The sequence below is a fragment of the Lepisma saccharinum genome, chromosome 1, assembly GCF_977018435.1.
Source record: "Lepisma saccharinum chromosome 1, izLepSacc3.1, whole genome shotgun sequence".
Lineage (NCBI taxonomy): Eukaryota > Metazoa > Arthropoda > Insecta > Zygentoma > Lepismatidae > Lepisma > Lepisma saccharinum.
This window is the reverse complement of record NC_139229.1, coordinates 8,797,966-8,822,321: the sequence shown is the minus strand read 5'-3', so window position 1 is coordinate 8,822,321 and position 24,356 is coordinate 8,797,966. Positions and strand designations below refer to the sequence as shown.

Sequence of the window (24,356 nt, the reverse complement as noted above, 5' to 3'; positions counted from 1 at the left end):
TCAAAGTAAAATTTCCTCTAACAATGATAGGAAAAATTTCCGCGCAACGTGGAAGTTCCATGGGACCCCGCCCTCCCCTTTAACGAAGTCCTTCACGTCATCAAAGTAAACCTCATTTCCTGTTCGACAGTCAATGATCATTGAATGATCTGGTCAATACAGGCAGGTTTTAGGTATGGAGAAGTACAGTGCTTCGATGAGACTCTATGTAGCGTAGTCTTGGAATAGATAGCATAGTTTCAGAGACAACATGGTGTAAAATTGTTAAAAAATAGTTTGCAGTTAATTTATTTTTCGTTCGTTCCAGCAGTTCTGCGAAGGACAGCAGTATGTGGCATGCGGTAAGAACTTTAATAATTTCATTTATTTACTTTTATCATAGCGATATTTATCTTAAACGGAAAGTACTCTGTTGTTCATAACTAACATTGTGTAAATAGTTAAATTACAACCACAAACATTGATTGATTGATTGAGTTGGTGTTTTAAGTCTACTGAACCTACAGTTTAAAGTGGGATCCGAACCACTATGTGCCTCCACCGGGTATCGAACTCGGGAACCCTTGATTACAAGGTGACGGCGCTACCACTGCGCCATCGGGGAGGTCCTAAATTATTATCAGAAGACTGTATGTTTTCCCTGTCCGAATATTCATTCAAAGTATATCCGAACCGATGGCGTAGTAGTAACGTCGTTGCCTTGTAAAGAAGGTGTCCCGAGTTCGATCCCCGGTGGAGGGACTTGCCGATCGTTGGCATTTCTGACAGAAACCTCGCGGCGTTGCCGCTGTAGACAGAATGAACCCCGCGTTGTGGGAAGCCGAGGTCAGATTGCGCATAATATACACGGAAATTCACAAATCCAACCCCATCCTAATCAGCACAACGCTTATAAAACAAGCTTCTTGCAGACGCAAACTAAACACGTGGGATTTAGACCGCAACGTGGCAACAGCGCCTCTCTTCAGGCTTCCATTCGCTCCTCGCTGCCCAGAAGACGACTTTTTCCTCGTTTCTGATTGGCGCAGGTACTGTCGAGCGCGGGAAACGTTACAGGTTGTAACAAACGCGGTATAGTGGTTCGGATTCCACTTTAAACTGTAGGTCCAGTCCCGATTAACCTTGATTAATGAAAATTGATATTTTTTATTTTGATTAAAATAACTAAATATCAATTTACATATCTAACACTCTTTGGTTGATATAAATCAGTTGCCTGTTAATTAGTATATTACTCATCCTTAAAGGCAGCAGTAAGAGCATGGACCTCCGCAGGATTTTTTCCAGGGAGGGGCAAGTAAGGTATTTTTTTTCCAGGGGAGGGACGAGGCAAAATCTCCCCTACAATAGTGTTGTCCCCTAAAAAAAATATTGCTTCAATTTGAAGTTATCATATTTCTGCAACACCCTTTCGAAAATTAACATCTACTATTTTTACTGAAAGGAAATTATATACGTGAAATATATAATTTTGGGTTGACTTTAATCTTCCAAGCGAGGCTTAAATTTGACCCCAATAGAAATTTAGCTTCTCGCCAGAAATATTTGGGTCTAATCCCCAGTATCTCCCTCTTTAATTAACACCTTGGCAGGACATATTATAATATTTTTACCAACAGAACCCAAAACGTGTCAAATGACATATATATATTTATGTTGACTCCAATAACACAATGACATGCATAAATTGCAAATGATGCACTTTTATGTGTGTGAAAATACACACAAAAATGCATGAAAGGACACTTTAATCAGTTGATGTTTGTGTGATGCGCTAAAAATGGATCAATTGGGAAGATCAAAAACAAGATCATTTCAAAGATAACAAAATTTCACTTTTAATACATCAATTGAACGATAGACGTGTAATTTTGTTATCTTCTAATTTACACGTTTTGGGTTCTGTGTGTATAATTGCTTTAAAACTGATGTATTTGTATTATATATTCTCCTTGCAGAGTGCGGTAAGGGGTCCGTAGACCCTGACGTGAATATAAACGGAACCAAATACTTCAAAAGTGAGATGGACAAGGAACAACAAGAGGGAACTAACATTCCATGGTTGGCGCTAATATTACACGACGATGAGTTTGTTTGCATCGGTTCTCTAATAACAAACAAGCATGTAATTACATCGGGACAGTGTGTTACCAAGTATGTGTGATTGCTTATTAAATGTTATAATTTAATTAGTAGAATTACCGTTAATTCTTTAAATTTATGCTTAAAACAAATTTCTACAGGTTAACGAGTCTTGGATACTCGATGAGCAAGATTATATGACAGCACGTGGAAGGTTCGGTGTTCTAAATAAGGAAACTTATAATTTTAATAATTTTATGCAATTAACGTTTCATGCAAGCATTTTCTAAAGGGGGATGTAATGAAAATGTTTTGTCCTTAAGGGTAGTGGCGTGCCCAGAAAGTTTGCAAGGGCTTTTTATGAGGGCGCAGTTGGAAAGGTAAGGAGGGGGCCTGGCCCATCCTGAAGTAGTCTTCGATCTGTCCACCCAAATAGGCTACATGAGAAATTTTAAGAATACAGGAAGAAATATGAATATAGTAGAGAAAGAATTTTACTGAAGAGGGATAAAGTGATAAAGTGATAAAAATAATAGGGAAACAGAAATAAAGAGAAAAGATAGAGAAGTAGAGAAACGAAGGGAAACCGAGAAAGTGAGAAAGGAAGATAGGGAAAAAGTGGAACAGAGAAATAGGAAAAGAAAGAGAGGGAAGCAGAAACAAAGAAAGAGAAGCAGATGGAGATAGACAAACAGAAGGAGGAAGAAAAAGAAAGAGAAACAGTAAGGGAGAGAGACGGACGGATAGGAACAAAGAAAGAGGTGTAACGAACCTGAGAGTTTAAGATTTTATATTTATAAGAAGTTAAGATTTTTAAAATGTTTGTTATTTCAAATAATGTTCAAGTTGTCACAGATAATTATACTTAGACTGTTACAGTTGTAGTTGCAACTTTTATACATGTTTATAAATACGTCAAAATCTGTTCGTGTTGACGTCACTTTCTAATCTCAGCCGAGGAAGTGAACTAACCTGAATGTTTCTCACCTGACGACAGACTGAGTTTGAAAAACAATTGAAGGTGAAAAATAATAAGAACTTGGAAACGGAGAGAATTGAAGTATAGATTTTGGTTTTTCGAGTTTTCTTCTTGCCGATAAGTTGAAAGTAAACAATTAATTATGTTCTTTGACTTTCGCTTTATGTGAGGGAATATACCAACGTTAGTAGTGAATGTTCTAGTGTTGTACTGGTAAGTGATTATGAAATATACGCGTTTATAAAACTGCGTTTTAACTTTGAAAACAGTGTTGTGTTTTCTTTTCTACCCAGCAAGCCCTGATGATTTGCAGATTCTCATGTTCCCGACTAAAGGAGTAGCGGAGTAACTTTCTGACGACTGGTGTGCAACTGGAGTACGTTGCATAGTTATTTTGGCACACCAACGCGGGGCTCGAGTGCATAGTTATTTTGGTACAATCTTGGGGGCTTGAGTGCAAAGTTAATTTAGCAATTAAAACGTGATACCCGATTTAGTGCATACTGAAAGTGTTCGCCCATAGAATTCACGAAGGTGATATTGAAAGTCCTTGGAATTCACGAAGGTAAAAGTGTGATAGTGAAGTGAAGGTATTAACTGGTAAGAGCCATAGACGGTGTAGTAGAATGGAGAAAGACGCGACAGGAATGAATCTGCGAAGCAGAGGAAGAACGACAATGGATGCAGAAACCAAGTTTGGATGCTGTAATGATCTCACCAATGACAGGGAATTCTTCCAGTGTTGCCAATGTTTGCAGAGGTTTCATAGTAGTTGTGATGGGCAGGAAGTAACGTTGGCATCAAATAAAGAGATGCGATGCAAATCATGCTTGTCATCACCAGAAACAGAACCAGAACCGAACGTTCCTACCAAACCCTCATCAGATCACTGGCTACTTGATTGGTTGATGAAAGATAAAGCAGAGCGAAACCAGAAAGAAAAGGAGGATGAAGACCGTAGACAGAAGGATGAGGAGCGTAGACAGAAGGATGAGGAGCGTAGACAGAAGGAAAGGATAGAGGAGGAGAAACAGCGTAAGAAAGAGATGGCTCAGATAGAGAAAGTTCGAAAGAAGGAGATGATGGAGTTTAAGCTCATAGTTGAGTCTATAGAAGAAAAGAGAAGGAAAGAGAAAGAGGAGGAAGAAGAAAAGAGAAGGAAAGAGAAAGAGGAGGAAGAAGAAAAGAGAAGGAAAGAGAAAGAGGAAGAAGAGGAAAGGAGAAAGAAGGAAAAAGAAGAGGAAGAACAAAAGAGAAGGAAAGAGAAAGAGGAGGAAGAGGAAAGGAGAAAGAAGGAAAAAGAAGAGGAAGAAGTTAAGAGAAGGAAAGATAAAGAGGAGGAAGAGAGAAAGAGAAAAGAAGACTTAGATATTTTCCGTGCATTGATTGAAAACCAGGAAGAAATGAGGATACAGGAAGATATAAAACTAAGGTCAGAGTTACAGGCTCTATTCTCTCAACATAAACTTGAACAGGTAGAGAGCGTCAGAGGAGAGATAGAAAAGCTTAGTATTAAAGTCACTGAAAAGGTGGACGAAAGGGTAAAGGAAATTGTGGAAGAGCAGCTAGAGTTCTTAACAGTTCGGCAAGGACGGATAGAGAAGGAACAGGAGCAATTGAAGAAGAATATGGAAACCTGCCTTGAAATTGTCCAGTCTGGAAGAGAATCTGAATGTGACCCTCCACAGAGAGTTCAAGAATTAAAGAGTTCTGTAGAGTCTTTTAATGTAGCACTACAAACCTTTGGTGAACGAACAGAACTCATAGAAAATATAGTGCAAGGACAGAAAGTTGAAATAAAGGAAGCTGGAGAAAAGGTTAATTTTCTCCATGAGAAGGCTAAAAAGATGGAAGTATCTCTTCGCCAAGAAATTCAGGAACAGAGAGTTACAATTATAAGTAGGGTCAGTGAACTGCAGGAAAAGATCCATAATTTACAGATTCGAAGAGAAACCTCTTCCGATATAGTGCCTGATCCAATCCGAGGACTGAACCCAGAAGCTACTGCCTATGAACCTCCTGTTGTACTTCCAAACCCATTCTTCCCCGGTAATACCACAACTTCTGATAGATGCAAGAGGCCTAGAGAAAAGGATAGTAATGACAGTTTTTCTCATCGACGCAGAACAGAGTTTAAGATGCCCAGAATGGCTGATATCGCGAACATTCCTAAGTTTAAAGGCGATATCGAAGCTCAATCTGCCGAAAGATATCTGCGTGAATTAAATGTCAGTTTCGACTTAATGCAAGTGCCTGAGCACTATAGATTGGAATTATTACCTCGGGTTTTCACCGGCAAGGCTGAGCATTGGTTAGCTGGTAATATGGACAACTTTGTGAATTATGCTGATTTCTGCGCACGCTTTAAGGATGAATTTGCATCAGAAAAGGCAAAACAAAGACAACTAGCGGCTGTGAGGAACCGAAGGTATTCTCGCCTGGTCCACGACAACTTAGAAAGTTTTGCCTGGAGTGTCTACGCAGCGTACAGAAACCTAGCTGACAATTTTAATGAGAGCGAAGTTCTTAATTTGATCATTGGACAGTTGCCGTACCGCATTCGGAATCTTTGTCTGGCGCACGCTCCACGAAGTGTGGATGAATTGACACACTTCTTAAAGGACTTCGATATTTATGATGACCCTGATGTCTGGAAGAATAAAGAAGACTCCAAGAATAAAGATGCTGCAGGCAATAAAAGTTTTAAGATACGAAATATCCAGACGGATTCAGAGAGTCGAGGAGGAAATTTCTCACGACCTCGAAGATTCAACAGAGGATCAGGCAGGAGAGGCTTCAACCGAGATCAGAACGAAAGACAGAGGAACTCGTACAGGCCTCGTCCAGAACAAGGGCAAAGCTCTCCAGGCAGATGGCGTTACGAAGAACGACGTAGCCGTAGTCCGCTCCGACGGTACTCTCCACGACGTAGAGGCGATAATTGTGGTTCTTTCTCACCAAGACATGACGTTGCCTCCGAGCAAGAAGAAGCAGTGGAGACTACTAGAGAGTTTTTGCACAACCAGCGATCTCAATCAAGTCAAACAAACGTCGACCTTTTTTAAGTGCCTCCTCTTCGTTTAGGCAAGTGAACTCGACGGGACGTAAAATACAAGGATAATATGTAAATTCTTTTTGTTGACCAAAAATGTATCTTCAGGCAGTCAAGTGCATAAGGTTCCGAATGTAAAACTGGTATATTTTCCGGAAGCCTTAAGAAGATGGTAGACAAGTAGAACATGATATTAGTGACATGAATTTTAGCACCAAAGTATCCATTTAAGAAGGTTTTGGTTCTGACTTCCTCTAGCGAATGCTTTATCTAAAAACTGCACCAGGCAGAAATAAGTATTGAGAAGAATGCAGTTGATGCGTTGTTTGTTAAAACTCCTGATCAAATGAAGGAGGATTTTCCAGATATATATTTAGTGCGGTACATCCGAAAGGTCCAGAATGAGGATAGAATCGGGATGTATGAATCCGTAGACCTCTCAGAGAAGGTCCATATAGTAAATATTTGGATTGATTCCTATAAGCAGGAGTTATTTTATTGCTGGTGTTGAATTTAAAGGCATTATTCTAGAAGCACAGAAGCAAGAAGAGTGTTGAGTTTGAAGTGCTATAGGAAAGTACTGATTGAGTTCATTGCTTATCGAACCCTGTACCTTTTTCTATAAAGTCTTTCTGGAGAAGAAACTAGATATATGGAAGCCTGCTATTCTATTAAACCATCATGGAATGAATCATTGCCTGAATTCACTGTTTATTGGCTGATTAACTATCCTGGATTGCATTCTGTTTTGGATACTACAAACTACGTTCCTTCTGAGTTATTGTCGAATGAAGAGAAGCATTGGTTGGAGAAGTTGACTTAGTGTCAAGATAATTTCTGTATTTAAAGTTTCATTGTGTATTGAAAATTTTTTCAGAACTTGTAACTTACAATTTCTTCAAAAATTTTCCCCGGACGAGGGGCAATTGTAACGAACCTGAGAGTTTAAGATTTTATATTTATAAGAAGTTAAGATTTTTAAAATGTTTGTTATTTCAAATAATGTTCAAGTTGTCACAGATAATTATACTTAGACTGTTACAGTTGTAGTTGCAACTTTTATACATGTTTATAAATACGTCAAAATCTGTTCGTGTTGACGTCACTTTCTAATCTCAGCCGAGGAAGTGAACTAACCTGAATGTTTCTCACCTGACGACAGACTGAGTTTGAAAAACAATTGAAGGTGAAAAATAATAAGAACTTGGAAACGGAGAGAATTGAAGTATAGATTTTGGTTTTTCGAGTTTTCTTCTTGCCGATAAGTTGAAAGTAAACAATTAATTATGTTCTTTGACTTTCGCTTTATGTGAGGGAATATACCAACGTTAGTAGTGAATGTTCTAGTGTTGTACTGGTAAGTGATTATGAAATATACGCGTTTATAAAACTGCGTTTTAACTTTGAAAACAGTGTTGTGTTTTCTTTTCTACCCAGCAAGCCCTGATGATTTGCAGATTCTCATGTTCCCGACTAAAGGAGTAGCGGAGTAACTTTCTGACGACTGGTGTCCAACTGGAGTACGTTGCAGAGGGAAGGAGAAGATAGATATAGACAAACTAAAGAAGAATTAAATAGAATGAGAAAAGAGGTGAGAATGGTAATGAGATTGGCAAACATAAGAATGAAGAGAGAAAGAGAAACGCGAAAAGAAAGATGTAAACGTGGAAAGAAGCTTCACAGAAAGATAGATGGAAAGAGAAAGATAAGGAAAGAAAAAAGAGAATCGTAGCTTCTATGAGCAAATCTGCATACCAAATAATATTACTTGATGAATTTGAGAAACGTAACGAAGGGGGGTTCTAAAGCCATGCTAAAGCATAGACCCAAATTTCTAAGGGTAACCGTACAATTAATATAGATTCGGTAAGGAAGAAATTTTCCGATATAAAAGATTGTTTTATTCACTAGAACATGTGAACCTTATAATTTTGTTACGATTGAAGGGATTTAAGTAAATAACAGAAAATATAAGGTCTCCGTCATGTTCAAACTGCTGCATACAGATGGCGCTGAAGTGGTAGTTTTGTTAATACCGGTGCATTTTCTTTCTTTTATGACTAGTATGGAAGATTTCGTGGTGAAACAAAGATCACATGTTCTTCGCGCAAGCATCTGAAATACTATGTGAAAAAAATGAAAACATTTCGTACCTTCAGAGAGTAGTGCTTATCATTAAAACTTTTGAAGTGGCGTTTCGTCGCAATATTCTCCGTGGTGCAGATTTTAGCCAACACTGTTGCCGAGATTTCACTCCGTGCTTTCTAACGATATGATCGATCAATGCAAGTTCTTGAAAGAGTGAAAATCAAACCAAGCTACCAGAGGATATCGAATCCCTTACAGATACGAGAACAAGGGAACAAATATTCCACGGAGGAGGTTAAAAAGCTTAACAAGCTCGAAGGTAAGTCTTAATATTTAATTGCTTGTTGCTTAACATTATCCATCAAAGGCAAAATGTTTGAAATATAGGCAAAAAGTATAATTTATTTACATGTTGAAGAAATATTTTCTGATGTAATATCGGTGAGAATATCGCTTGACACTGCATGACTTTTTTAACTTCCAAACGAAGTTGATAATTCTTTGTAAATGTAAAATCAGAATAGAATGTTATATTTTACGTTAGGCATAATCCTAATAACTACCGTTTTGAGATCATTACTATAGCATAAAATATACGTAGCTTAATAGAGATTATATCTGATATCATTAAATCAATATTGCATAAAATGCTCTATTTTCATTACTGTAAGTTAATTTCCAAACCTACGAAACTCGTGCTATTTACATGTACAACATCGGAATGTTTATTACAAATCAGTAGTTTGTTTAAATGTTTTTTACTTTGCCCTTGTACATGGTTGAAACGAGTACTTGCTGACCTATTTTCTACAAGAGTTTTTCTCTCTTTATTTTTGAAGCAGGTCGCAAATATTCATATGTATTAAGTAGGTCAGGCTAAGTTAGGTTTGATTCGAATAGATGTAATGTGAGATCCCTGAAAGTTTGGAAGTTTCGGACACAGTTCTGTTATCTTCCTTTACAGAAACACGCCAGAAACCCGGTTTTGTAAACTGTATGAAGCTCTTCTGTTTTCTTGTCCTTTTATAATTTAGGAAGGCTCATAATGAGAGTGCATTTCGTCCAATAACTTGATGCTGTATATTTAAAGTGTAAAAGTACACCCTAACAGTTATGAGACTAAAATCTTACCGTCTATCGAACACAAGTCTGTATGTTTACTGAGAATTTCCAAATGAGTACCGGTATAGATAAATGTTCCCATACTTGCAAGTACAAGGGCAATAATTTAATTGTGGATGACACAGAGCTTCATAGAAATCATAATTTGTCCTGATTATGCTACGTATATTTGGTTCAATATCAGATTAGATTTCAGTAGCCGTTTGTACTAAATAGTTTACTTCGAATACCAGTGAGTTTGAAGCTTGACTAGTTTTTGTCTCAGACCTATGACTGACTGATTTTGCATGGATGCCTATTATTAACATTTCATGCAGATAAATTTTTTTTAAGCTTTTTTGCTTCTTGGCTGGTCTACTATATAATTCAACTAAAAATATAGTAGGAACTGAATTTCCATTTCATAATGTATTTCTCTTATTTTACCTCCAACTTCTGATCCTTGGAACAATGATGTTGAATAATGATTTGATAAAATGGATGATTGGAACAAAGATAATGATTAAATACATACATGAAACCAGGATTCGAACCTGGAGGAACCTCACTCCATATAGCGTTGCAATCATCACTCTACTATGAAAATATTTCTAACAATTATTTTGCCAATTTCTGTTTTAGGCTCATCATATTTAACATTCATTATAAAGTTAGATCATTGAATTGAGCTCAAATCGTGAACCAAACTGCCCTTTAATAACAGGACGATATCGTTAAGCATTATAGTGCCAATTGGATCCATTATTTTCAAATCCATTTACTCAACATCTGTAAGTTCCATTATTAACTCAACTTGTCTAAGGTTGTAATAATGTAATATCAATATTTTTTAAACATGTTTTGTAAGTTCATAGTCTCATATACGATGTTAAAACTATTTTTATTTGTTCCTTTTGCAGATGAGCATTTGAGAAACTAATCGAAGTGACTTTTACCAATAGTAAAGAGCACTATTGAAATTTTACAAAAGGACAATAGGTTTGACCGACAATGGCAGTTGCGTACCATGGCAGTTGGTGTATAAGCTTCTACGGAATATACTATAAATAAACAAAGTGGACTGTTTGAACTTTACATGGAAGAGTACATACATTTTTGCTTGCTAGCGTAGACACTTGATTGAATGGTGATGATTTACTAGAACTCAAGAGTCCAAAATATGCTCAAGAAATTATGTTTCAAGCCTTAATAATATCTGATAGCAAGTGGTCATCAATTGTAAATTGTATATTAGGGGAAACAGGTGGAAAAAAAAACAGTGCCAGGGGTGTGACTTACTTGACTTGTCTGTCAAGCATTGGTACGCATTCATTGATATTCTTGCAAATTTAAATTTTTAGAGGTATTTTCAAAAATCCTAAGGAAATAAATTTCTTCCTGAATACGATGATGATTTGCAAAAAGCATATCTCTCAGACAATGGCGGCAATTAGGGGGAGGGGCAGATGGCCCCCACTTTTACCCCAATCCTATACAAAACCTCATCTACCAATGGAAATTAAAGTGTCCTTGCTCTCTCCCAGTTTTGGAACCCAATCGCCAACACTGCTCTCAGAGAACGCAATAATGTTTTGCAGGGTACTATAAAGAAAAATAATAAATATGCATTGAAACAACAACGTAAATATGATTTTATATATTCCGAAAATCTAGTTTTAGTACTCCCTGTAAACAATTATTTTGTAAGCTATTGAACTTCTATTCTAATGGTATTTACTACTGTATTGTATCTTCCCTCAAAATACGTTTTTTAAATCTACTTTATACACAGAAAGGCTAATTGGGACTGGACCTACAGTTTAAAGTGCGATCCAAACCACTATATACAGTCACCGGCAATAAAAATGGGACACCTATATTCTGAAATACCTGCATCCCTGCAATGCGTTATGTGTGTTGCCTAACTCAAAGGCAGTGACAGAACTTGCCATTGAAAATTTGCCATTACAATTCACTCATCGCCGTAGATTTAGACAACACACAATACGCATTGCAGAAAAGGGAGACTTTCAGGATCTAGTTGTCCCATTTTTATTTGACGAATACTGTACACTCACCGTCTATCGAACCTGGGACTCCTGTATTACAAGGCGATTACGTTACCACTTTGCCAAGGAGGAGGTTCAACTTCCCTCGCAATTCATACCAATATGTTGCTGAACTCGATGATATATCAGCAGTGTTTGAATAGTTACTCTTTAAAAGTAACTCCGAGTTAATCACTTGAGATAATAATTCGCATATAATTACTGTTATTACTGTTCTTTATAGTTATTATTACAGTTACTTTATTATAGATTTGTTTCATCTCCTAAGACATTGTTCGGATCATGAGTTGCAAGCGCGATGTCCTGTTCACCACCGATGACCACTAAATGCTAAGCATTAAGTTTCATGAAATTATAACTTATTTCTTACATTTCATGTACAAACATTGAGGCAATAAAATTCACAGTAAACTTCTGTTACAAAGCAATGACGATTAACATTTCATTTTATTTTGTTGAGCAAACCAAATATTTTTTAGAATTTTTGTTGAACTATAAAATTACTGTCCATGAGGATTGTTGGAGATTATGTATGTAATCTTATATGGTAAGTGTTCTAATACAAATAAACTTGGGATACATCCTGGCCCTTGACGAAAAAAAATACAAAATTGTCCTCATGGTCTCAAGATTTTAATAATCATCAATTGATTGAATGATTGATTTGCTTTATTTTACTTCGCTTTTTGTGCCACTTTTGGCTAGTTTACGATGATGGAGATGAGTGGATATGATGAAATTGATGAATGGACACTCACGAACATCCATGCCCAGGACAGGATTCGAACCCGGAACCCCTGGCGTCGTAGCGCGATGTACTAACCACTCCGCCACGGGGGCCGGATTTAATAATCGTCAATTTACCCATTCTTTGAGGAGAACATTTGGTTCAAGTTAATATTTCTTTCCATGCAGTAAAGTAATTGTACAACTTACTAGTTAGGTGGAAAAATAACTGAGTTACAATTACTAATTTCATAACGTAAGTAGTTTACAGTTACTGTTACTTGAAAATGTTACTGATACTTCCAAAGATTCTACATCAGCTGCAGAACTGAAAACCAGAATAGACCAAATCCGTAAAGAACTAAGAAACAGGACATTGTGTGGTGACATGACATGCAAATAAATTAGATGCGCTACAAAACTGTATTTAATATTGAACTATTATAAAAATAACAAATATGTCTTCTATTGTGTATCCAGGATTCTTCTGACATTTTTCTTTCAAAATCGCGATATTAAAACACAGTAAAAATAAGGGTACAGAATTACATGTTTACTCACTTGAAGGATAAAAGATTGAGGATCGTTAGAGAGCGCTAATATTTATAAATATTTACAAGATGTTCACTGAAATTCTGCAAATTTATGAAGAAAATCTGCTAACGTCACCGATAAAAGATATAAATGTGTTCAAGTACTGTCATATAAAGTGAATTCTACAGTCAATGCAGCATTCGCTTCAAACGTAATTGCAAAATGTTTTCAATTATTTCAATTACTCTTCTTACTTTATGTATTTCGTGTTTGAATTAACTACAGCTAGCTTTGTATGTTCTCTTCTGCTTTCGAAATATTAAAAGAAATACATAATACAATACAAGGGATTTTATATTACTATTACTACTATTACTATTTTGCATTGGTGATAAATTGTTGTATTTTTTTCAATACAACTAAAATCTCATGATAAACAATTACGTTGCTCCACATCTCCTTAGATTTTTCAATAAAATCTGCTAACCTACGTGACGTCATATCCCATCAAGGAGTACCCTAATCGACCAACCTGTATGTATCTACCTTGATTACGTGGAGATCTGGCAACATGGCCCTCGGTTGCCATGGCAAACGGTGCTGCCATCTGTTATCGAAAAATTGCCACAAAATTGCCTTTAGTACGGCCTTAAGCAAATCAATTCGTATATAAATTTAGTGGAAGTTGGTTCACATAGCTAATTTTAATGTATAGTAAAATTACTATATTAACTGTAATAAAGTGGTAGATCAACCGACTCCAAAACAAACTCTTCTCACGGTGTGGGTGGATCTTTTAGGTCAATATCCTGTGGCGAGAAATCACCCTTGCCCTGACAGGATATCCCACTCTTTACCTAACTAACTGTATATCAGTGAATGAACAGATAATAAAAGAAATCCAAAAGTCTATGATTTTATATTCTTTCCAGCGACAAAGAGACAGCAATAGAAGTCATACTGGGTGCGAATAAATTTCGAGATGGATACGAGACGGGTAAAATATCCAAAGCAGATTTATGGCTGAGGCGGAAGGCCAAGATCGAGGATCAAAACTTCGGGATCGCCTTGCTGCTTCTGGGCAAGGAAATTGACTTCACATCGGAAGTCAGACCAGTGTGTCTAAACCTCAAACATAGAGGTAAGTATAGAATAGCTGTTACTGCTATTGCAGCAAATCCTGTTCAAACAGCGACATTTCGTAAACTGGAATGTTCATATCGGTATCAAAGATTTTCGTGGTTCAGCTGAATGATCACGTGTGCGAATCAAGAACAGGATTTCTTTACTTCAGGGGTGGCTCAGGATAAAATTTTCACTCGGGCGAGGTGAATTTTTGGCGCCCTATACTTTACATTCTGCTCCCCCCCCTCATCTTTCTACCCTGGTGGTCCTGTTTTCCACCTTCTTCATCCCATTAAAAAAAAAAAACATGTTATATATTTACGGTTTCAATGAAGAAAAGTAAATCCTTATTTTAAAAATATTTTAAATGTCGCTGTTAAAGAACATGTTTATTCAATCAAATGCTGACCAAGGCCAAATTTATTGTAGGTAAATTATACACTAAAATGTAAAATTTTCACCCTCTAACAGGGTCTTCTTCAGGCAAAGATTCACAATAATTATTGTGATTCTACAATAAATTTTGCCTTGGTAAGCATTTGATTGTTTTATTAACATCGAAACAAGTCTTAACAGTGTTACCATTGGACATGTTCATTGTAGGTGTGTGTTATTTAAAACATACATCAAAATAACAGTAATCTCTTGTTACATGATTTTGCAATAAACTTAATGTTATGCAGCAGTAAGCTAGCCACGATGATTAACATTTCAATACATACATTAAATTGCGGTCTCTAGGATTACGCGTGGGATATATTGTATTTATAAGCATTAGGCCTACTTGCAATCCTTAATGCACTCCACGGTCCTGCTACGTTCTACCTTTCGCCTTACATTCTTATGTATTTTATTGTTTTCTTCTTTCTTTATAATTCTCTTTCGTTTTCTGTTGCTCTATCTTTTCTTATTTGATTCTTTATCTTTCTTTCTGTCTCACTATCTCCTTCTATCCTCATTCTTCCTCACGTAACATGTTTTGGGTGGGCTGGACCCCACCCGGTGGTGAAGTGCTCAAGAAGTAAACATAAATCAGATACAAATTATATCTACCCCAGTATTCACGATTAAAATTATCACCATAGCGCTAGGGTCGCTTCCAATATAGGATACGGGTCTCCCTTATCGCACAACACTTCTGCAACCTTGCGTTCTGATGTCACTAGAGACTGATTTTATTTTTGGTCTAAATGCCCAAGTTCTTAGGTTAGGATAGCTAGGTTTAGTTCTCTTGGCATAAATAATATTTTTTGAGTGTATTTATGCTAATGGAACCAAACCTAACAACGTAGACATTCCTCGCTTGACGTCAGAACACAATGTTGCAGAAGTGTTGTGCGATAAGGGAGTCCCGTAGGATACATCCCTTGTTTACGTTCAGTTAATAGTAGACAGTAGTAGCGTGTGGTTATGGATGCTCTGGAAAAAAATGTTGACGTTACATGTTTTTAAAATATTGTGAATAGCAGGAACTATAACGAAGGTAAAACTGTGCTAAGAACGAAGCATTTATTTAATTAATTATTACATAAGCTGTCAACTATACAGTTGCCAGTTATAAACATTTTGCAAAATAATGGTGTATAATGTAGATATCAATTTAATGATAATAATAATTATGAATTTCACAGATGATTTTATGTTTACAAAAGACGACCTTCTGATCGTTGCGTCTTGGGATTCTGCCGATGCTGGCAGCACTGTTCCCAATGACAGACCCTTGGCGAGAAACGTGCGCTACATCAAACATGGCTCCTGCCCGCACGAAGACTTTTTGCAAATACCGAAAGGGGTGATGTGTATCAACGGAAGGGTTGATGCCTTTCTAAGCTATTTCACCAAGGTAAGATTATCGTACTGCTTCATTGATTTTTAATGGAGATTGATTGTACTACGGAGGTTTCATAAATATTAGCAGGAAAATCATCCACCAGTGATTTCATTAATATTGCACTTACACCCTATGTATTCATAAGCATTTAAATAAAGCCTGAATCACGCGAGACTGGATGTCCTGCAAGATTTGTTGCTTGGACTAAGATTAGTTGTGTTGTATTATCTCGCCTGTTAGTTTTCACCTCACACGATACTCCTTGCCGTACTTGCTAAACTGTTGTTCCCAAAAGGCATCGCGCAGAGCAGGCAAGCTGCAACGATGGACGAGAAACTTGAGGAAGAACGTCGTAGGTGAATAGACACTGCTACTGTTAACTAACTCTCTAGCCTTCTTAAACCCGAAGATTCATGACTACAGCAACACAAGCCTTCCATCTGTCCCTATCCTGGGAAGATCAATCCAATCTTTTCCATCTTGACCGATTTCCTTTAGGTCCATCTCAACGTTATCTCTCTATCTTCGTCTTGGCCTTAATACTGGTCTCTTACCATCAGGTTTCCCAAAAAGAATCATGTAAACTCTTCTTTCCATTTCCATTCGTTCCACATGGCCTGCCCACCTAAGTCTTATTGATTTAATCATTCTAATAATATCTGAAGATGAATACAAATAATTCGGTTCTACATTATGTAACCTTCTCCACTCACCTGTCTCCTCATCCCTTTTAGGTCCAAAGATTTTCCTAAGGATTTTATTTTCAAATACACTTAATTTACATTCCTCTTTTATTATAAGGGACAAAGTTTCACATCCATATAATACCACAGGTAAAATTACTGTTTTGTGTATTTTAACTTTTAGTTGCTTATTGCCAAAATTAAAGGTTTAAAAGTAAGATAAATTTATGGGCTAGAAATTGGTTCGAAAGATGAAATGATAATCAAGTTATACTCAAAATGCTTTTTAATGATATAGCCGGAAATAGTGAAAACAAGAAGATTTGGAAGTTCTGTACTATGCAGACGTGGCCATCAGGGCCCTACGTTCGCCAAAATAGGGCCAAAGGTTGGTTGGGAATATCGACGCTCTCCGTGCAAGCCACTGGCTTGTTTGTGTGTGTGAAGCATTTTGAGAAGCAGCATAATGATGGAAGATAGGCAACCCGAAACACAGTATTTTTCTTTGGCTTTTGTTGGCCATTTTAAAGTACAGTACAAGATGGCTTTCTTTATTCATTTAGGCACACAAAATACCCGATATGGCAACCTGGGGTTCCGGAGACCTCTAAATCGTCAATGTTCTGCTACTTCCGGTTTGCGCCAACAGCAAATATTGTCTGAGCGCAAAACATTTTTTATGATGACCTACCTCGATGTAAGGAATACATTAAGACCACTTTCTTTGCAAAATTTTATCCTTTGCTTTATTCACTATGCCCTATTCAATAGGTACTTCATGCAGGGTTGTTAAAGGTCCAGGAATTTTAAATAAATTTAATTCCGGTCCAGGAGAGAAAATCAGCAAGCGTAAATGGGCTCTGGACCGTAAAGAACCTTTTTATCTGTAAAGTATTTCAATTCGGTCCAGGAACCTTTTTTCCGGATGAATTTAAATACGGTCCGGGTACATTTTTTTCCGAACCAATTGAAGTTCGGTCCGGGAACCTTTATTCCAGGTTCAATTTCAATACGGTCCAGGAACCTTTTTTCCAGAATTAGTTTAAATAGGGTCGAAGTTCCGTATTGAAATGAAACAATACGCTACTTGGATCGATTACGGACCTGACGATAAACAATTATCCACTTGTGAGCATGAAAGAATAATCCAGGTGCTGGCTGCCTCGAGAATCTAAGGTACAAGTTAGAAATAGGCGAAACGCAAACGCTGCAGCCACGTTTCAAACTCTCCATATAGCCCCATTCTCTCGCGCGTGTTCCTTCACTTGGTTGTAGCAACACCTCTGGCAACACTACCTGTCCCTGTTGTGATATCTGCTGGGCGGCTCCTATTGGCTGCAGTTCCTGGATCGGATGCCGGAGCAACACGTAATGGGTTTGTTGAGCTCAATGTGACGCCACGCTAATATAGTCCATTGCGTTATGTACAGTAACTCTTCGGAAGAGAGTTTTTGAACATGGCCCACGAGAGTAATTATTACGAATTTATTCCCTGTGCTACGCTTTCTACAACAGCAGCGTGACATTCCAATGTAAAACGTACTTGCGGACATTTTTAGAAGGCAACTTTTAATCGGTCAACCCTGGTCCAGGAATTGTAAATAATTTCAATCCCGGACTGGGAGAGAAAATCAGCAAATGTAAATGAGTTCTAGATAGTGTATATATAACCTTTTCATATTTAAAGCATTTCAATTAGGTCCAGGAATCATTTTCCGGATCAATTTAAATACGAGCCGGGAACCTTTTTTCCGGATGAATTTCAATTCGGTCCAGTAACCTTTTTTCCGGAAGAATTTCAATTCGATCCAGGAACATTTTTTCCCACATCAATTTAAATACGGTCCAGGAATATTTTTTCAATGTAACAATACGCAATTTGGACCGAATTTCAATTGTGCGAGAAAAAAGGTTCCGGTCCTGCAGCGGAACCCAATAGAACCCATTAGAATTTATGGGTTCGTGCACCTTTAACAACCCTGACTTCATGGGGTCCCAGGTTCGATAACCGGTGGAGGCACAAGTGGTTTGGATCGTACTTGAAACTAGGTCCAGTCCCAATTAGCCTTCCTGTGCATAAACTGGACTCAAAAACCAAACTTAATCAATCATAGGTACTTCATGAACTGAAAATGAGGTAACTAGTAATTTTAGTTTTTTGAGTACACCAAAATTTGTATCTAGATTTATAATACGTTCTGAGTTATCTCTAAGAACCTACACAAATAATACAGGTATGAGTAACATCTAACTAGATATCTCTTTTATAGGCTGATATAGGAGCACCTATTATGTACAATGATGGAAAAAGGTTCATACTTATCGGTAAGTGAGAGGTTGTTGATCGTTAATCCCTGTAGATATGCGGAAACAAAACGCTGTAATATCGTCTTCCATTGATGTACAGTCATTCACAATAAAAATGGGAAATCCTAGATCCTGAAGTACTCTTTTCTAAGCAATTTGTTGTGTATGTTGCCTAACTGGTTTCAGGAGAGCGAGCATTTCAGGATCTAGTTCTCATTTTTGTTGCTGGTGACTGTACGTACAGTCCCACCCAGTGAAAATTAAGGATTATGGCCGCAAAACGTTGACTGCTTTTCAACTGCACTAAAGCAGAAAAAAGACTAATTTCATCTCTGAAAACCTAATCTGTTCTCGTTCTTCAAGCCGTGTAAGGGCATTAAGAACAAATTTTGTGGCACATATTTAAAGATCTATTTATTCTACTGGATATAGCCATTAACAAAATGGTGCATAAAAATATTTTTGCGTGCAATCTAAAGATTTTAAATGTCAGGGCCAAATGGTCTAATAAAATACTAACGAAACTAATTGGAACCTTAAAAATGAATTAAGTTATAGTAAGTTTTGTATTGAACACCGTTAAAGAACTGCGATTATAATAGCAGATATTTGAAGTAAATGTCAGTGCAAATTTGGTTACGTTTGTTTCTATTCATTTCATTTAAACATAAGTACAAATAACAATTCTTGTATACTAATTCTAATTTTTATTTTATGATTATTTATAATTTCAATTCTCTGAGATGCCAAATATACTTAACTGAAAATTTTAAAAGGATAAAGTTTCAGAAAATAAACAATACTCAACAATATTTATTATAAAATCGGGGAAAGAACAAAATGTGATTTTAGATACCGTGGAAATGTTGTTCTCATTTATTTAATGAATAGCCAACATTGGTATTTTCGTATTATGTATCACTTTTTAAAATATACTTAATCTTTATATTTTTCTTGTATTTTTGTTATTCTTCCAATTTTGGCTAGTCGCGACGACGATGATGAGAATGATGATAAGATGAAATTGATGAAGGGACACTCACAAATAACACACATAATATGTGTGTTGATATAATATACAAATTATCAAGTTATCGGGGAAAACTAGAAGATATCTCCATCTGGATATCTTTTTGAGAAACTGAATACAAATTCGAGCAGGCATCAACATGTAACGCGACAGAAAAATGTATTGTCAGTCCCAGTTCATAATACAACAACCTACAGAAGATCGTACACCGTATCTGCCACCAAAGAATGGAATTCCCTTCCAACCTCTCTAACATCCATGCAGTGCCATAAACAGCTTAAAAATAAACTAAAAAAGGCAGCTAAGCACACAATCACGAGCAACTTCTCTGTTATAAATATATAGACCATTGTAATAATTGGCAACTCTGTTCATGTAACTTGCTTTAACTATGAGCATTCTAAATTCCATAATTTTTCTTTTGTCTTTTCAATTTATTATTATTATTATTATTGCTATTGCTGTTTCATTCATTGTTCCAGCTGACTTCATACATGTATATGTACTAAAGATGAAAGCGACGAACATTATATATCTATGTCCATTAGTTTATACATATACTCCTTTTTTCTTTCATATTTTTATTCAATTTGTATTTTTGTATTCAATGTTCATCCAGCATACATGTAATCAGGATATGTTCATCGACAAGAGAATGGCAGTAGCGTTAGTATTACTGGATCTCACTAAAGCCTTTGACAGTGTCCATCATGATCTGCTCTTGAGCAAATTAAAATACTACAATTTTTCACCTCCCGCTCTCCGATGGTTTAGATCGTATCTGAACAACAGACAACAGAGTGTATTCATAAACGCTGCCACGCCCCCTCTCTCTCGCACCCTGCCATTGGAAACGGGTGTCCCACAGGGATCCATTCTAGCCCCTCTCCTCTATACTATTTTTACAGCCGACTTACCTACCGTAATCAATCACAGTAAAGTTCACTTTTACGCAGATGACACTCAATTACAAATTCCTTTTCCACCAAAATCGCCGGATGCAGCCTTAGCTTTGCTCAATGATGATTTATCCAACATAAATACCTGTTCATGATTGGGAAAAGAGAGACGCGGTAGTATATAAATACGGAGAAACTAGTACTCACTTTTATCCGCGAAGCTGTTTTTTCTTCTTTTTCGATTAATTTCAGTGGCCACTGCCACCATCCTCGTTCCAACGAGGATGGTGGCAGTGGCCACTGAAATTAATCGAAAAAGAAGAAAAAACAGCTTCGCGGATAAAAGTGAGTACTAGTTTCTCCGTATTTATAAATACCTGGTGTAAAAGTAACGGTATAAAAATAAACCCACGAAAATCAACTTTCTCTCTTATTGGTTCCCGAAATAGTCTCTCTCTGATAAATCCTAACGAGATATGCATCAAACTAGACACATCTATAATATCCCTTATTCAACAAATGTGAAAAATCTAGGCGTCATTTTCGATGAACACCTTAACTGGGATATTCATGTACAAGAACAAATTAAAAAAGCTTACGCCGTGCTAAGATCGCTGTACAGCTTTAAAGAATGCCTAAAAACAGAGATTAAAATGAGACTAATCCAATAACTTATCTTTCCTTTACTGGACTACTGCGACGCAATTTTCGGACCAAATCTATCCGTTCGAAACAAAACCAAGATCCAGAAAGTCCAAAATTCATGTTTCCGTTTCGTGTATCATATAAGAAAATACGATTATATCCTCCCAACCCTAAACGCAACCAAAATGTTGAACATGACCAGACGCCGAAAATTACATCTGTGTTGTTTTATTCATAATCTTTTACAAACCAAAACACCTAGAAACCTATTCCAGAAATTAAAATTCAGAAGGGAAATACATGATTACAAAACAAGGGGAAAATCGAAACTTGAACTTCCAAAGCACGAACTAGTGCTTTTCGAATCATCATTTACGTATTCAGCTGCAAGAGCGTGGAATGAACTTCCTCCTTCCATGACGTCACTCACTAATCGCAACAACTTCAAAGACAAACTAAAAACTCTATTGTTAAATGAACAATATCTGTGTTCCAGCACTCACGAATAATAGCTCGCATTTCTGAACCAACTTCCTAATAACAAGTATTTTCATCTTCATTTTGCTTGTTTAATTTTCCCCTTACATGTTGCCAACCCTTAAAAATATTTTGTCCTTTCTCGCATATTAAGAACATTTATATGTCTTTTACACATAACATTAATATTAATTTGTATTATTCTTAACCATATCACACCAAGCACAATTGTGTCAATTAATTGTGTATCCTTGTGTATTTGTTTTCAATCTTTTTATTATTATTATTATTTTTAGTGTGTAGACGAGCCTTTGTTCTCAATTTTGTATTTGTTCTTTTTGTGTCTTCTTTATGTTTCTCTCTTTCTTCTTTGTTTGTTATTGTACAAACATTTAGTAGGTAGAATGTATTTAGTATGTATATGTATCCATCGGGGTTAGGTGGTAGAACAGCCGCAGGCTGAACCTCGCCCTTTAGTAAAGGAAAATTGAATTGAATTGAATATTCCATTTGTACTTTACATTTACTTTACTTTGTATTAATCACCCAGACAAGGGTTTGTTATAAGAGCGGCCCCCTAGGCCGAAACACGTCCACTCTAATAAAGACGATTTTATTATTATTATTATTATTTGTTGCCTTTTCATGCACAATATAGATTAGTTTTGACACGGCGCCAGATAAAAGAAATGTCAACCAAATAAAGGTTAACGCACACTATCTTCTTTCAGGTATAGTTGCTACCACGACGCTCCCTGTGACGAACAGATACAGTTATGTTGTTGACCTTGAACGGTTCGAGCACTGGATTGAAGAAAGGACAAAGCAAGCTCTCTACTGCTATTGAAAAGATGCATCTCAAGTTTATAACACGCTCTGAAAATCAATAAATCTATCTCTTATTTTGTGTACCGTTTAGTTTAGTTCAATATTGTTTTGTGTCGCCTTTACAAAGAGGAAGGGAAAGATGTATCATTGATATATATATTTTTTACGAAGAGGCGTATCTAATAACATTGTACAGTGTCTCTCAAAAGTTTTAGGACAACGACATTTTAAACTAGGCAACCCAATTTACACAAGGCGTTGGTGGGTTGCGTGTAGAGTTAGGCTCAATTTCAGGGTTGCCACATGCACAATAGATATTTATAAAACACGCGAAAGAAATAAAAACAAGTATTATTGTATAAAATTATTAAAAATATCACTATTATATCGCAAGTGACAAAATTCTTTCTCAAAGGTAAAAAAATAAGTTTTCTAGTATTTCATCGCTGATGAGTCTACAGAAAAGAAACGAGGTGAGAGAAAACGAAAGGTGAAAAAGGAGAGGAGAAAGAGAATGCGAAATGAGAAGAGGAAAAGTAGAGGAGAGAAGAAAGAGAGAATAGACGAGGAGAGGAGATGTAGCGAGGAGAAAAAGATTCTAGGAGAGGAGATGAAAATGAAGCAAAGAAGAGAAAAGAGAAGGAAAACGAGATGAGAGAAGAGGGGAGTGGAGAGTAGAGTAAAGGAGAGAAAAATAGAAGAACGAAAAGAAGAGGAGAAGAGTGCAGTGGAGTCGGAAATCTAAGACAGGAAAGGAGATACGAGGAGTGGAGATGAGTGGGATGGAGATAAGATGCGAGAAAAGTAGGGAAGGCGATATGAGATAAAGTAGAGCAGAAGGAGGGGAGAGAAGAAGGAGAAGAGAAGAACAGAAGGGACTGAAGAGAAGAGGTAGTTGCAGAAAATATCGTCTCAGCGTCAAGAATTGTTGCATTGGTCAAATTATCGACATGAAACATTCAATAACATTTTGAAATGTATTGGAGAATGTATTAGATCGGTTCGAAATGCCTTTTGGCTTAGTTCAGAGCAAGGTAAAATTTTCCATGTAAGATCTTTGATTTTACCTGAAATTATACCACTAAAAACATGAATGTAATTTTAATATTTATCCCATTTTTGTCCACTACTCTGTTCGTTGAAATGGAGATTTTGTAATTTAACATTTCCCCTCCCCCCATCGTTAATTCCAAACTGAATCATTCCGTTTCACAGGGTGTGGACAATAAACACAGTGGGGTACGTCTAAAACTTACGAAAATTTTCTGCCACCGGAAGGGTTTGAACCTACGACCATCAGATTGACAATCCTGAACGGTAAACACTACCCTACTAGCTTTCGCTCCTCAAAGTAAGTAGAAGGAGCTGACCAATCTGAAATGTAGATGCAACTCTCCTCCTACATGTAATGTGCAAACAATGTGTTTGTAACAAAGAAAAAGAATGTAGTACGACTCGGCGAAAACATTTAATGGAGAATTGCACATGATGAGAACTTTTCATTCGATATTTGCGGTATTCTCCAATACATTTCAAAATGTTATTGAATGTTTCATGTCGATAATTTGACCAATGCAACAATTCTTGACGCTGAGACGATATTTTCTGCAACTACCTCTTCTCTTCAGTCCCTTCTGTTCTTATCTTCTCCTTCTTCTCTCCCCTCCTTCTGCTCTGCTTTATCTCATATCGCCTTCCCTACTTTTCTCGCATCTTATCTCCATCCCACTCATCTCCACTCCTCGTATCTCCTTTCCTGTCTTAGATTTCCGACTCCACTGCACTCTTCTCCTCTTCTTTTCGTTCTTCTATTTTTCTCTCCTTTACTCTACTCTCCACTCCCCTCTTCTCTCATCTCGTTTTCCTTCTCTTTTCTCTTCTTTGCTTCATTTTCATCTCC

The 24,356-nt window shown here is 36.8% G+C and overlaps 1 protein-coding gene across 2 annotated transcripts in view; it reads left to right on the top strand.

Annotated features, from left to right (window-relative positions):
• LOC145983802 (brain-specific serine protease 4-like) overlaps positions 1-22,536 on the top strand; it is a 29,056-nt gene extending 6,520 nt beyond the window's left edge. The window contains exons 2-7 of one of the 2 annotated variants that reach the window (XM_083116903.1): positions 311-341; positions 1,959-2,154; positions 13,564-13,772; positions 15,409-15,599; positions 18,541-18,595; positions 22,360-22,536. In XM_083116903.1, the coding sequence (XP_082973029.1) occupies positions 311-341; positions 1,959-2,154; positions 13,564-13,772; positions 15,409-15,599; positions 18,541-18,595; positions 22,360-22,475 (798 nt within the window). In that variant the 3' untranslated portion in view covers positions 22,476-22,536. Of the gene's footprint in view, positions 1-310; positions 342-1,958; positions 2,155-13,563; positions 13,773-15,387; positions 15,600-18,540; positions 18,596-22,359 lie in introns of both variants that reach the window. The other variant, XM_083116867.1, reaches the window with a different exon arrangement.
• The last annotated feature ends 1,820 nt before the right edge of the window (positions 22,537-24,356 follow it).